The sequence below is a fragment of the Drosophila innubila genome, assembly GCF_004354385.1.
Source record: "Drosophila innubila isolate TH190305 chromosome 2R unlocalized genomic scaffold, UK_Dinn_1.0 1_C_2R, whole genome shotgun sequence".
NCBI classification, from domain to species: Eukaryota; Metazoa; Arthropoda; class Insecta; order Diptera; family Drosophilidae; genus Drosophila; species Drosophila innubila.
The window spans coordinates 22,535,926-22,551,329 of NW_022995374.1; the positions used below are offsets into that span (position 1 = coordinate 22,535,926).

The following is a 15,404-nucleotide window of genomic DNA, read 5'->3' on the forward strand; positions in this document are numbered from 1 at the left end:
GGAAGCACACATTAATGAATTAGATGATTTATAGACCTCTGAACACGTTCTCATTCTAGCATAAACACTAATCAAATATGATCTAAAGCTCTACAAATAGATGAATATGAAATCCAGAAGATTGGATTTTTCAAATCGGGTCAGAGTTTTAAACGTCGTTCGATTGTAATGTTGGCCCCTGCATTATAATCAAATCGAAATATGCGTTTAACATTGTTGAGAAGGAAATCTTGAAATACAAATGCAAACAATACATTAACTTCACTTTACCAATATATTCTAAAACATTTTCAAACTTTTTTGAGCCAGTAAAAATATCATAGCATACTTATGAGAGTACTTCTTATTTCACTTTATAGATATGAGTGTATAAATTATAATGAATATTATTCGTAACCAATTTTAAATTACATAATTATTTAGTTTTTTAATCCGAATATATATGAATATATATATAAACGGCATAGAGTCTCAATGTACCATAATAAAAATACTTAGCAAACAAATTGCATAGCAATAAGTTAATGCTACAATGAGTAAGTTTAGTCTATTAGTATATAACTATAACAAGGGATGAAAATCAAGAGGAAGACGTCGAAGATATATTATTGCTCTTAACTGCGCCAGAAGTGTAGCTTTCTAAAGTACTTATAACTAGAGGTAAGATGATAAACATTTATTGTCTTTGAGTTGAAACTTTAGTACCTAACAAACTTAGATGCTAAAACTACTGTTTAACTATGAGAAAAGACAATCTACTATAAGCATATGAAATACCATGAGTTAATACAAAGAAAAAATGAGCAGAGATAAACACTTTAAGTAATATTCAAATTTAACATTTTGTGTAGCGCAGCCTAAGCTAAGCTTTTGTGCCTCTTGTAGTTCTTTTTCTTTGTGGATGCGTGAGGAACTCGGAACTCTAAAACTAAACATGTACGAGTATCAAAAATATATTAATGATGAAAAGAGATAGTATAGAAATTTATCAAATGATATCTCTGTAGCCAAGCTATGTGCTAAAAATTAGGGCACAAATACCGAAAGAAAGAAACTAAATAACATTAACAAAAAATAATGAAAAAGTAGTTTGAATTTGATTAATATCTAAAACAATTTGACATATTTATATAAAATGTATTACTCCGAACTTGAAGCATTTAAATCATTTATTTCATAACAAATATCAGTCAAAATAATAAATAAACAAAATCAAATATAGAAATATGCGTAATATAAGCAAAATTATATGATACTATTAAAATTGGATATAAACTAATTTTGTGACTACTTATGACTATGACGAGTACCACTTAAAGTTCAAGTTCAACAAATTGTATTTGCTCGTATATTAAATGAACTATATATTAATATATAACGTATATATATCATATATATAAATAAACATAATTAAAAAAAAAACATTTATGTGTGTGTAGTATGAACTTAAGATGATTGATTACTTTAATGAATTTGATGGTAACAAAACAAAATTTCCAAGTCTGTTCAAATATTGAAAATATTTATGCATTAACACTAAAACTAACATTAAAACTTAGATAAAATTAATTTTACTATTGAGCTATACAAAATGCATATTAATTATTAACTTATACACATAAATATATATAAATCTATATATATATATATATTTATTTACATATATTTATTGTTAGTCTTTATTGCATATTAATTTGTTAATTAAAGAAAACATTTTTACAACATACACATTTAATTGTTTTTTAAGTATTTTTGAACAACTCATGAATGTGTTTTTATTGCATATTAATTATAAAAAAAGCATTAATTTAGTACAAATTCAAAAAATAAGATATATAAAATCAAATACAAATCTCGATGTTTGCAGTAAGCATATAAAATACATAAATTCAACTCAATAAATTACTTCAAAGTACCACAACAGCAAAATATTATTGGAAACAAGAGTGTTCTGGAGGGGAGTGACCGATAGAAAATACCCTGTACCGGCACCACATATTATAAGAAATCGTCTTGACCTCTTAATATACTTACTTTATCCGCCTACCGATACTTTCTACCTTCTCTTACATACATATGATATGCCATTATCATTTTTCAATGGAAAACCTATCGTAAACCTATACAAATGTATACGATTTACACCGATGCCACTAACCAAACAACACAAAACTAAGCTAAAATAAATTATCTGCAAAAATATTTATTTTTATATTTATACATGGAAATGGTTTGTGCTGAAGCCTGACTACCTCTACAAAAAAATATAAATGCTACGTGTAACCGAATAAATACTTCACTTAACCGTGTTTATTGGTGAGCTTAATATATTAGATTATGTTAAAGAGGTTGTATAAAAAGAGAATAATGAGTTTACATTAATTATTTGTCTTATAATACGTACTACATATTAATATTAATTATATTTTTAAGAGCGTAAAATAGTCTGCCAGAAAATATAGAAATATGTTTAGTCATCGGGAAAGTTGGTCTGAGGTATTCAAGTACTCGAACTGAATGACTCTTTATTATTGATTGCGTACAAATTAACATTTATGCGTACGTTAGCGATAGATAATCTTATCGTCTGAATTTGCAAACAATTAGATAAACATGTCCCACAGCCCAACCAGTAAGTCAGCAATCAGTCAGGCTAACAGACATGTTCGTTGTCCTAAATTTCACCAGTAACAGCAGCAGCAGCTTCAGTTATTCTGACTCCACGAATGATGTGTGCGTTTTCCAAAGAACCACTCCGACAATAACCATATTGTTGGTCTATGGACTGGCTGTTCCCACACTGGCATCCTTCGGGCTGTGCACGAACTTCATTAATGCTGTGGTCTTTATGCGACCCAAGATGACACCGTCAGCATTTACCTATTTAGCCGCACTCGCCTGTTTGGATTGTCTATCCTGCCTGCTCATCACGTTGACGGCTCTCTCGAGAAGCTATTTCTATCACAGTCCCGCTTGGACGGCCTATGATTATCAGTGGCAGACACCACTGTTTGGAATCAGCACAGGAGCTGCCAATTTGATATTGGCCTGCGTCAGCATGGATCGCTTCATCTATTTGTCCCGCTGCAAGGCTGCCAATGGTGCACCCAGATTCTGTCGTCGTAAGGTCGCCCGATTCATGATCTGCGGCGTCTGTCTAATCTCAGTGCTCGTTAATATGCCTTACTTCTTTATCTTTGTCGTCGATCTGGATACGGCCACTTGTCATGTCACCAATTTCTATTACTCCAAGTGAGTGTCAAATTTAAATATAGGTCATAAGATAATAAACTAAATTATTTTTATTATATTAGTCCGCTTATTGTACATGTATTTATTAGAGACTTACATTCAAAACGTCATATGAGACATTCACTCTAAAATGTTGTCCATATTTTGTTATATACATTTTTTATGAATGTGAGTGAGTGCTGTATTTGTGACATTTCTAGTAGGTGGTATACTCAATTCCACTTAAAGTTGCACAACTAAATACGTACGAATACAACGTTTTTGCTCACTGTACAATGAAGTTTTATTTAAATTTAAATTTTTTATTTAAACACAATTTATGTAATATTAAGGCCAAATTCATCAAGTTTATTTGACTATTATATGGTCAAAGGCAAGTATTAATGTTTGAATTTAAATACATTATTTTGTTCACCATGTCGTCGCTATTAACCATTTTAGTCAATTTTTCTATTATTTTTATTGTGCCGCTGTTGCTTTCATTTAAAAATTCTTTATTTTTAAATTCCTGCTCTGATTATTTATGCTGTGCAGTTGTATACTGATATGCTCAATACATTTTTGGGGTACTCAGTTAGAATTTGACTGAACTCACTCACATTCACAAAATGGGAATATAGTACCCAGTCTGATGAATTTATATGAATATTTATACAATGAGAACAGGATACAATAAATTTCAAGAAACGTTAATGGGTACTCATTTTAATTGTAAAAATTAACGTAGTATTTATATTTCTTAGCTTAAATGTTATAATTTAATTTATTTGTTTATCAAACCTTTTGTAATTAAATAACTTATTTTTATTTTAATCTGATTGTTTTATGGACACAGGCTATACCAGTGGCACAATTGGTTCTCCTTTGCCCTATTGGCTCTTATTCCAGCAATATTCCTGCTCATTGGCAACACAGTCACCATCATTGTCTTTCGTCGTTGGACCAAACAGAGCAAGTTGTGCCACCAAAGCGCCACCAATAACAACGTGCGCACCACCCAGAAACGCTATCAGGTAGTGTGAAATCTTCCTGAATCCTTGCACTGCAATAATTAAAATCCAAACTGACTATATCTGCAGCATCAAATGAAGCTAACGATCAGCATTGTCATAGTCATCACATTATACATGGTGGGTGAGCTGCCGGCGCACATGACCTCAAGGAAGAGCTCACTCAATCTGCTCTTTGGCGGTGATGCCAATAAGGTGGATGGCGAGCTCATGGAGCATCTGGAGCTTATCTTCATTACATTAAATGCCCTCCAACTGAGCCTGAACATTGTGGTCTATGGTGTCATCAATCCCTGTTTTATGCCCGAATTCTTTTCGTGCCTGCGTGGTGTCTCCGATGTCTGCTTTAATTTGTGCTGTCTGCCAGCGATGTCGCGTGGTTGTCGTCGTTGCTGGAGATGGACGCAGCGTCGAGATCAGCCAACAGCCGAGGAACGTGTAGTCAGCTGTGCTGCACCACAACAGCTCCCAGCGGATGAGGCACCTAGCTGTGGCTGCGAGAGTTGGAGCAGCGATTCTGGTTGTGAAAATGATGTCCATTGCAGAACAGCCACAGGAACGTTTGCCTTTGTGAACGAATTTGACTGCGAAGCGGATGAGCATGAACCGCAACCGGAAGTCTTTCTCACCAAATCCAGCGGTTGTATGCAGCCGGCAGAGGCACGGAGGCAATTGCCCGATGATGAGTCTTACTTTAGCTCGTTTATTATATTAACATAGTTGTATTCTAATAAATACCAATTGACTTCAATATGATTATGGTATCGTATTTGTTTAGCAGACGACGCCACATTGCGTGGACAAATCTGCGAGCAGCCGTCGTATTGCCATTAAAGACTCGGTAAAAGGGATCACCTGGCAGCACCTTGTGTATGGTTAGATGCAGCACACCATCTGGCTTATTATGCTCATCGGATTCAATTGCGAGCAGAAAGAGCAGCAACAGGTAGAAACAAGTTTTCATTGCAATGAAAACAAACTGTAACTGACAAAAGATCTTAAAAGAGACTTAATTATATGCCATCCAAAACATTTGATCAAATAATGGAAAACTGAAAGTGGGTCTTACATCAAATTCAATATTTATCAGTGTCGTAGTTATACATATTATGTACATTATATTTATGTCATTGCGATAACGACAATTGGAAAATTCAAGATTCGATTATGTTACAGGTTTTTTCACTTAGAATATGTGTATTATAGTATGGTATATATTATTATAGTATCGATATTATAGTATCGAAAGCTAACATATAATCAGGCTCACTTCATTCATAATAATTCAAGTTAATATATGCTTAAGTCTACGAAAAGAAACAGTTTACTATATCTCTATCCATACTTTCAGTATCTTCTATTTACCCTGCAGCTTTGATAGGAAATCCATAAGAAATTGATGACGAGCCCTAAGTTCGGTCTCGTTGCGATGCTGAAGCTTGGCCCCCATTCGCTTGATGAGATGCTGTCGATCGCGGGCGCCCATTTTCATCTCAATGAGTATCACCTTGTCCTCCTCCCTCGTCCAAGCATCTGTAGTATTCGATTGACCAGGCGGCGTTACGGTTCTAGAACAAGTTGCTGCTGTTGTTGGTGCAGTCGTCGTGGACTCATTTTTCTCTGTACAGTTGGCAAGTGTGGCAACTACGTCCAGTTTGCAGTCTTCATCACTGTCAAACTGTGTGGTAATCACATGCTGTGGAGTATTGTCGCTGCTTGATTGAATCACCTCAACTTCGTCTTCAGAGATCTCCACGTCCATTTTGATGGTCGTAGTAGTTAGGGCCGCATCCATTTTCTCAGTAGAATCCACGGGTTCTAGCTTAGCAACTGTCTGCTTTGCCTGCGCTATTATTCGTATGCCTGCCTTGGTGTCCAGCTCTTCAGATGGCCCACTCTCCTGATCGATCAGCGTGCGCAGCCGCTTTGCACACTCGATGGCCGGCGAGGCGTGAGCAGGTGCACGCACTTGTGGCTCGTGGATAACCACCATGGGTTGCACATTATATCGAGGACGCGCCTGGGTTTGAGACAAAGGTGAACGCACTTTTTTGGTGGGTGATTTGCGCTTATCCGGCTGCGGTGAAGCGTTGCCCGTTGATGCCAATGCTGGCAATGGACTCAGGCCCGACAGAGGGGAGACATTTGCCGCTGTTTGACGACGTGGTGACATCTCGCCAAAGTTGATGGCCGTTTTCTTTGCATGTGGATGATGCTGGGAGTGATGATGCCCACCCACATTGGGCGTGCTTGTGTTCGCACTATTAAAGCCGCTGTTGTAATAGTTGGCATTCAATCGAATGGCATGTGCTCGCAGTGTCACATCATCGCACATATCTAGGGAGGAACTGCTGTTCTCCTCGTCTCCAGTGGTGGTGTCAATGACTAACGCACGACTGGCATCATCCTCCTCACTGCGCTCAGCTGCGTCATCGCTATCCACAGTACATGCAGCGTTAATCAGTTTCTCGCCCAGAGCACGCACTCCATGAGCACAAGTCAAGATATCCTCGCTCGGCGCGTCATTACATTGTTCATTGTAAATGCTGGCCGCCCGAAAAGACAGCTTCGCAGGCAGCATAATCTTGGAGCCGTAGAATATGCGCCCATTGAAATATTTGAGTTGACAACCAGGTGGTTTACCCTGAGCAGGCACATCCTCTATCAGATCATTCACAGTTTCCACAAACTCGCCGCGTGTGTTATTCAGCACCTCGTGTAGATTAATGGGCTCAGCGGGTGGCAGAATGCTATAAAGGATAAGCAATTAATTAGTCATGGTCAGAAGTAATATCAGAGAATGTGTTTCCTACCGTTTAGGCGGCTTCGCCTGGGGAAATTGCTGCACAAACCAATCGCAAAGAAACTGATTACCTTTAAGCAGCGGAAAAATTTTGGCCTCAACCTTCTTCATGCTCACACTAGGCAGTTCAGCCAATTCGCTGAGACAGGCATAGATCTTACGGATTTGTGCCGGTTGCTTGCAGAAATATATGTTCAGCTTGTTGATAAAGTTGCTCGAGTTGGTGATCATGAAGTACTCAAAGAATTTTCCCACTTCAGCGGCCTCCTCAGGTAGCAGAAAGTTAAGAAAGACCTCGGCCAACTCCGCATGATCAGGCAGCAATATTTTTTCCACATTCTACACAGATTGAAAAAAAGGGGTCAATTAAATTCAACGCTAACAAAGTACAGCACTTACCAAATACAACTCGGATACTTTATCCTTTTTCGGATCGAATGTCTGCAGCAGCTGAGTGAACTTTTGACATTCTTCCAGGCGATTTGCTGAGAGCAATGCCTCCTCGACTTTGTCATAAAAGTTAAATGCAAAGGCTAAGGAAAAAATTGGTCAAAATTAGAATTGTTGGAATAAAATAAATGTACAGTTATTAACAAAAAGCCCTGTACAGGTTTTTCATATTGTTTTCTTATTAAGTTAAATTAGTAAAATAAATAAATAATATTAATAAATAAAGATAAGTAAAAATGGTAACCCAAATTCGTAATCTAAGGTCAATTCTAAGATGTTTTTACACAGAAACCAAAGTTTTAAAAACCATTACTAGTTATCGCTTTTAAAGTTGAAAATTTAATATTTTTTGAAATTTTTAGCATGTTATTAGCATAGCTTTAGTTTATTCAGTCCCATCTTGACAAGCTTGGCATCAAAACTCTTGTGAGGACCAGGACTTTCAAAATTTAAAAAAAATCAAAAGACCAATTGTCCGCAGAACATAATTTTCGCCCATGCAAGGACTATATAGTAATCACAAAATATTTCAACTCAAAAAGCAGGGACTAGGAATTAATTCAAAACTTTGGTATTTAGTAAAACATCTAAAAATTCCGAACTTGGATTACCATCTTATGTGAAAAATCAATGCACCCTTATATCCACACTTACTGGCATCTTTGCGATTGCGCTCCTCTCGACTATCCGGCGTAAGCATATGACGCAGCATCTCCTCCTGGCGATTGGCTCTGCGATTGCGTGCAGCATCCTCGTTGCGTTGACGCTTCTGTTGTTGCTGCGGCGAGCTTACTTCACTCTTGGTGGCCACCACTTCATCCTTGCTCTGGCAAAACATGTTCAGTTCGGATAGCAGCTGTGTGTACAGTTCGAGTGCCAGGAAGCGTCTGTGATAATGCTGCACAGACTCGGCGTGGGCGTAGAGATCACGCTGCTGTTGCAGGTAGCTGCCGTAAGAGGTGATTAGGGACTTGCAACGTGTCCTTAGCTTACGGCGCAAACGCTGACGCAACACGTGATAGCGACTGCGCGGCGGCGACTGAGACGGCGACTGAGACGTCAATGGTAATCTGCGACGTCGTTTATGACTGCCTACAATCCATCGCTTGAAGATGCTGCAACGCGCCTTTTTGTAACTAGCAACAGTTGTTGAACTGTGGTGGCTTATATTCTCTGTCCGCTCTGCAGACTTATCCAACTCGTACAAAACGGTTTGTGTCAAGGGATCAAAGCATAATTCAACTGCCGGCGGTGCATCGTCGGCCAGCGGTGGCACTGGAGGCGGTAGACTCAATAAACTGCACTCATTACTTGCGTGAAGCGCTCGATTTATGTTTGCCACATTGTCCGCAAAGGCGACGGGCAGAAGGGGCACAGAGACACCAGCTCCATGTGCTTTCGGGCTAATTTCACCGCCAAAAACGTAATTAACATTGATGGTCAGAGATGTTGAGTGATCCTGTTTCGTAACCTTACAACGTTTCTGTTTGATTTGTCCACTTTTTGCTGGTTTAGTGCTATTGTTATATGATGACTGTAGTGGTGGTTGCGACAAGTGACCTGTAGCACTGCCATGGGGCGTCGCAGCCTCGCCTAAACTATCGGGTAGCAACAAATCCTCGCCCACAGCTTCGCGCACAAATTGCAAAAATGATAGACTCGCTGCTTCCGAAGCCTGAACCGGGTTGGGTTTTATGTAGCGGCTTGCGCGTTTAGCGTTGTCCCACTTTTTCTAAAATGATTACGCAAATACAACGTTAATTTTAGCGCTAAAAAGGCATATATTACATTTTTAATACAGTCAAAACGATTTGTAAACAGTAGGATTGTTGATATTTTATCGATGGATCGATAACAATACCGAAATTTAATTATTAATCATTGTGGCGGTCGGCCAATGGTAAATGAACACTCTTATCGATTGCATGTAACATTCAAACGATAGTCGTTTGACACGTTATCGACCTTTTGGCCATCACTGCGTGTAAGAGCAAAATTTAATTATTTTGTTTTTCAACTTTCCTGCAATTTGCTGTACTTTCAAGAAGTTAACTAACAAAGCACACATTCCAACAGGTATTGCAGTTATCAGGAGATCCCCTCACAACCCGGGGAACGACATACAAACAGCAGCAAGCATCTGCAAACAAAACTGACCACGTCACACAGTATTTGCATTCCGGATTTCATAAAAGCAGAGCAACATGAGCAAAGTAACGTTTAAGATTACGCTCACTTCGGACCCCAAGCTGCCGTTTAAGGTGCTGAGCGTGCCGGAGGCGACGCCATTCACCGCAGTGCTTAAGTTCGCGTCCGAGGAGTTCAAGGTGCCCGCCGAGACGAGCGCCATCATAACAGACGACGGTATTGGGATCAGTCCACAGCAGACGGCGGGCAATGTGTTCCTAAAGCATGGCTCTGAGCTGCGCCTCATTCCGAGGGATCGCGTCGGCCACTAACTTTCGTCTAGACTAATTTACACCCATTTATTCAAATAAACCGAGATTTTCCCGCATTTAAATATGTAAATAATGTCCAAGGTGAACTTACATGAATGTAATATTTCCAGGCATTGGCCAGCAGATGGTACTGTTGACGTGGCGTAGGCACCACACCTCCCTCGAAGCCCAGGAGGATTTGATTAACGGGCGGAGCGCGTTGATGATCAAAGTAATACTTGACGGGATTGTATTGCTGCATCTTGCAGAGTTCGTTCACCTTGAAAAATATCCGTCTGTATTCCTTGCCATGAATCAAATCTTTTGCCATACGCTTGCATGCAATACGCACGGGATCCGCAGTCTTCCGTAGAGGCTTCTTTGCCGATCTAATGGCATCCAAATACTTCTCCAATCCCATGGCAATGAGCTGATACTCCGAGGGGGCGTATGTGGTGAACTGAACCGTCCTGGGCTGGAAGGCTATGCGTGGCAGATACTGTGGATACATAAAAACTGGACTGTCGAGCATGAGATCCATGATACGGGGTGGCAGGCGAGGCACCTGACGCGTGTTTCCATCGCTAAGGGAAAGGAATGCATTCAGTTAGTTGGAACAGTCTCTGGGGAACAACTAGAGGCTCACTCACGTCAACTCAGTCTCCTTGTTTATGAACTTCATCATGGTTTTGTTCTCCTCCTGGAACTCTTCGCTACTGAGATCGTGCTCCCATTTCGCAATCAGCTCAATGGCTCCATTTAAATTCCAGCAATTAAAACTAGCATCTTTGACTGATCTTTGGTACAATTCGTGGAGCATCTCTTTGGGTTTCTTGGCCATTGAGTAGAGTAAGGGATGCGAGTAGGTCTGCACGAAAGTCTGCGTCAACATCTGCGTGTGAATGCGCAATTGTTGCTGCAGGAGATCATGCTGTTCCTGCGTGAATCCTACGGCATTCGTGGCCGGAAGGAGAGGCAATGGCTTCAAGTTGCGGAGACTCTCAAATTGTTGCTCGTACTCGGAGTGGATGTGCTTTCGTATAGAGAGGTATTTGCAGGAGAAATTGACGTCATAAGGTTCCGCCGATGAGGACACTTCCATGGAAGCCTCGTGATCCTCTTGGGTAGACAAATAGGCAGTGCCAGCTGGAGGAGTGGCCATCACCTTTGCAAGCTGATAGCAATTGGGTTGTCCCGGCATTGGTACTGCAATCAGTTCTGGAGGCTGTTGACCAATCGCCTGACTTGGTATGCTTATCATGGTGCAGGAGGGATCCATGTGCGTGCTGTTCAAGGATGTGTCTGCAATGGGAACAGCGACAACGTTGGATAATGTGCTGGGCGTAGACATGACATGCGGATGAAATGAGTCGATTCCCGTGTGCGTTGCAATTGAAGTGTCCGCTGCATCCGTCGTCGTCACTTGTGTCGCAATCGCCGACTGACCGTCAAAGTTTATTTGGCGCGTCACTTGCTCTATGGGATCGGGACAACTGGGCAACTGAACAGCCGGCATACATTCCTGATTGGTAAGAAACTTTTGAGGCGTTTCCAATTCGATGGAGTCAAGTGAGACGCCTGCCTGTAACAGGTCCGCAAACAGCTCCGACACCAGATCAGTAAGCTCCTTCTTTGGTATATTGACATCGCGTAGCTCCTCAGCATCAACGGGAACCATCTCGGCAGCCACATACTCCGGATCATTGATAGGATCATCGTCATCGCCGAGAAAGCTAGTGTCTAAGTATTTAAGATTAGTACTCATAAAAAATGTGACAAGCTGTTGTACTCACTTAATGGCTTGGAAAAGTCATTGAGGAACTGCATCCAGTCGACATCGATGGCTGTCAAGTCGCTTTCCAGAACATCGGTGGGTTCCTCCACATCCGGTGGCACAAACTCCGACTGCAAATCCTCAATGGTTGTCTGTTGAAGGCAGAGCTTGGAGCGGGTACGCGTTGCAATGCGTGGATCTTCAGCATTCTTATCCGGCGGCAGTTTGAAACAACCGTCGGTCGTGAATTTCACTGGCGACTCTTCGTTGGCTGTTAAAGGTGTTTGCGGTGTGCAAGGATTCGAATCGAAATCCGATGCTGTTGTGTTGGGATCCTCATCAGACTACAGCAAATAGATAAAATACAATTGGAGGTCCATCAAAAAAAACACAAGACAAAGTAGGCTTACATGAAAGTCATCTTCCTTAAATGTATACTCCTCGTCCTCCTCGTCAGAGTGCAAATCCTCGCGTATTAACGCCTCTATTTCATTGTTTACCGGCGTATCGTTCAGAGGAGGCAAACTTATTCCCGGCGTGCGATTCAATTCCCGTGCCTTGGCGCGCGTCAGTTTGGCAACCGAGGGTGTCTCCGTGATGATGATGGCACCGCGCTGCTGCTGCATCTCCACCTGGGCTTCCGCCTCGCGCTTCTCGCGCGCCAACTCGTCCTCCGCCTTGAGCGTAACCAGCGCCAAAACGTGCTCATTGCGGACGACACTGCGAACCACTTTGTGCATGTCCTCGCTGGTGATGGCGTTGGCACGCGCAACCTTGCGGAGCCGTCGATCAATCTCCTTCACATCGTCAATGTTACACTCGTCCAGCTGCGAGTCGAAGCTCTCTCTCCGCTGCTGACCATTATGATCCTTTTCGAGGCGACGACGTTTTCGCGGTTGTCGGCGGTTGCTGTTGGTGGGCGTTGAATTTACGCTGCTACTGCTACTGTTCGCCACCACTCTTGTGGGGGTCTTGAGATCGGATAACTCCGACTTTTTGGAGCTGTTTGGCATAATCTTGACTCATTTAAATAAGAATTAAAGTGAATTTCGCAACTGCTTGCTGTATCAAAACAAAAATGCGACCAGTGTGCACACAAAATGCCGCCACACAAATGACTGCCTATCGAGCCAGGGCTACCAATTATTATCTATCGATAGGAGCAATCGGATCGTAAAATGGCCGCGTCGCCAATTTTAATTTTTGTTATCTTTATTTTGCAACAATTTAACAATAGATTAATAAATTTAAGAATATTTTGAATTTGAAATCGGATAGAATAAAGATGATAATTTTTAAAATTGTTGGATATACGGGGTGCTTCGGGGAAGAAGTTGGATAATTTAGTTTAATTTAATTTAATTTGAAAAATTACAAAAATATAAAACAGTTTTGCAATTTGATCAAAACATGGGAATGGAGTTTTTCGGGGAACCAAGGTTGTCACTCGTTGTAAAACTGTCGGTGGCTTTTCGTATGTATTGGTTGCAACCCTAGTTTGCCCATTTCACACTGCAGTTGTGTTTTTGTAACTTAATTAATTAAATTGTTTATGTGATGTCAAGTGCATGTGAACGCAGCAACTGCAATAATCAATGTGAAACATGCGAATCTGCATGGTGTCGGACTTTTTCTATCCCAGCATTGGAGGCGTCGAGGAACATGTCTACAATTTGTCACAAATGTTGTTGGCGCTGGGACACAAGGTTAATTAAATAAAAACAAAGAATTAATTTAGAATAGACAACATTATCTTATCGCTATAATTGTATTTGTCTTGTTGCAGGTTGTTGTGCTGACGCACGCCTATGGAGAGTGCAGTGGCATTCGGTATGTGACCCACGGCCTTAAGGTCTACTATCTGCCCATTAAGGTGTGCTACAATCAATGCATCCTTCCCACGGCGGTCTGTAATGTGCCCATGTTGCGGGCGGTGCTCCTGAGGGAGCAGGTTGACGTCGTCCATGGCCACTCTGCGTTTAGCGCCTTGGCCCATGAGGCTTTAATGGTCGGCTCCTTGCTGGGATTAAAGGTAGGAGCTTAAGATTTCAATAATTCTGGCTGTTAAACTGACATTTTTTATTGCAGACGGTCTTTACGGATCACAGCCTGTTTGGCTTTGCGGATCTGTCTGCTGCGCTGACCAACAAGCTGCTGGAGATTAACCTGAGCATGGTCAATCACGCTATCTGTGTATCCCACATCGGCAAGGAGAACACGGTGCTGCGAGCTAGGGTTGCCAAGCATCGCGTCTCGGTCATACCCAACGCTGTAGACACGGCTCTCTTTACTCCCGATCCCAGTCAACGGCCCGACAATGGAGTCATCAATATTGTGGTCGCCTCGCGACTTGTCTACCGCAAAGGCATTGATCTCCTGGCTGGGGTGATTCCACGTTTTAAGAACACGCCCAACATTAACTTTATTATTGTCGGAGATGGACCCAAGCGTGATTTGCTTGAGGAAATAAGGGAAAAGACCAATATGCAGGACCGAGTGGAGATTCTGGGCGCCGTAGAGCATGCCCAGGTGCGAGAAGTACTCGTGCGTGGCCATATCTTCGTGAACACCTCGCTGACCGAAGCGTATTGTATGGCCATTGTGGAGGCGGCCTCCTGCGGACTCCAGGTGGTCTCCACCAGCGTGGGCGGCATTCCCGAAGTACTGCCCAATAGTCTAATCCTGTTGACGGAGCCAGATATTGAAGCTATTTATTCTGCCATATTGGTGGCTATCGATAGACATCGTAACATTCCCTCAACAACGCCAGCTTCCAACGGACACATTCCTCAAAAGACTGAGAACAATTCCCGCGCGAAGCGTAAACGACGCAAAAAAAATGCAAACGATGTGCCTTCTTCTTCCTCTCCATGCACTGCTCCTGCTGCTAATGCCGCTGCTGCAGTTACTGATAATAGTAGCATCAAGGTGGAGCCGGTTCTGTGTCCGCACAGGTGCAACGAGCTTGTGGAGACGCTCTACAACTGGGAAGACGTTGCCCAGCGGACAGTCAAAGTCTATGAGCGAGTGATGAAGGAGCGAGCATTCACCCTGAGCGAGCTAATCTATGCGGTGTATCAATGCGGTGCCTGGTTCCTGGCCTTTCTCGTCGTGGGACACTTTCTGCTCCGGCTGCTCGAGTGTTGGCGACCTCGCAGTCGCATTGAGATCGCCTATGAACCACGGCCGAAGAATAGCTCATGAAATGTAAACTTCCTTGCTAAAAGTCACTGCCATAGATCGACAATTTTGTCAATTAGTCAAATATACTGGGGATTTCTCGTTTTATATACATTTTTAGAAGTTGTTTTATTAATTAATTGCATTAATTATGTAATTGATAAAAACTAACTAAAATTTCAGGTTTTATAAAAATAAAAGAATGTCAAAAAAAAGTTTATTTTTTAAAAAGTGATAAGAAAGTAAACTCATCCTTTTTCTGGAGTCCAAGGATGCCACACATTTTTTAGACCCTCAAGACTTCCATATCAAAAAATGCGATGGAAAATCGGGATGAAAGATAGTGGCAACTGCACCCACACTTAATAGGACAACCCTAGGTTGATTTGCAGCATCGATTTGATAGATTGCGATAGAAGAATGGCGGATGAAATCCCTATCTTAGAGGAAAAAAATATTTCAGGTAAGGGAGCAGATTGACGATAAGTGTTTGTGGA

General features: G+C 41.4%; 4 protein-coding genes across 4 annotated transcripts; 3 read left to right on the top strand and 1 right to left on the bottom strand.

Annotated features, from left to right (window-relative positions):
- Positions 1-2,662: 2,662 nt before the first annotated feature.
- On the top strand, positions 2,663-5,016 carry LOC117783784. Its single transcript, XM_034621329.1, has 3 exons — positions 2,663-3,252; positions 4,088-4,265; positions 4,332-5,016. The coding sequence occupies exons 1-3, from the start codon at positions 2,663-2,665 to the stop codon at positions 4,980-4,982; spliced, it is 1,419 nt and encodes a 472-aa protein (XP_034477220.1). The 3' UTR covers positions 4,983-5,016.
- A 328-nt stretch (positions 5,017-5,344) lies between these two features.
- LOC117783197 lies at positions 5,345-12,836 on the bottom strand. Its single transcript, XM_034620466.1, has 8 exons — positions 12,138-12,836; positions 11,747-12,071; positions 10,604-11,693; positions 10,066-10,537; positions 8,170-9,247; positions 7,465-7,598; positions 7,076-7,404; positions 5,345-7,012 (listed from the first exon to the last, which is right to left on the bottom strand). The coding sequence occupies exons 1-8, from the start codon at positions 12,738-12,740 to the stop codon at positions 5,620-5,622; spliced, it is 5,424 nt and encodes a 1,807-aa protein (XP_034476357.1). The 5' UTR covers positions 12,741-12,836; the 3' UTR covers positions 5,345-5,619.
- On the top strand, positions 9,436-10,036 carry LOC117783199 (ubiquitin-fold modifier 1). Its single transcript, XM_034620469.1, has 2 exons — positions 9,436-9,499; positions 9,592-10,036. The coding sequence occupies exon 2, from the start codon at positions 9,720-9,722 to the stop codon at positions 9,972-9,974; it is 255 nt and encodes an 84-aa protein (XP_034476360.1). The 5' UTR covers positions 9,436-9,499; positions 9,592-9,719; the 3' UTR covers positions 9,975-10,036.
- A 380-nt stretch (positions 12,837-13,216) lies between the features above and the next one.
- On the top strand, positions 13,217-15,024 carry LOC117783198 (phosphatidylinositol N-acetylglucosaminyltransferase subunit A). The gene is made up of 3 exons (XM_034620467.1): positions 13,217-13,433; positions 13,514-13,759; positions 13,816-15,024. The coding sequence occupies exons 1-3, from the start codon at positions 13,332-13,334 to the stop codon at positions 14,929-14,931; spliced, it is 1,464 nt and encodes a 487-aa protein (XP_034476358.1). The 5' UTR covers positions 13,217-13,331; the 3' UTR covers positions 14,932-15,024.
- The last annotated feature ends 380 nt before the right edge of the window (positions 15,025-15,404 follow it).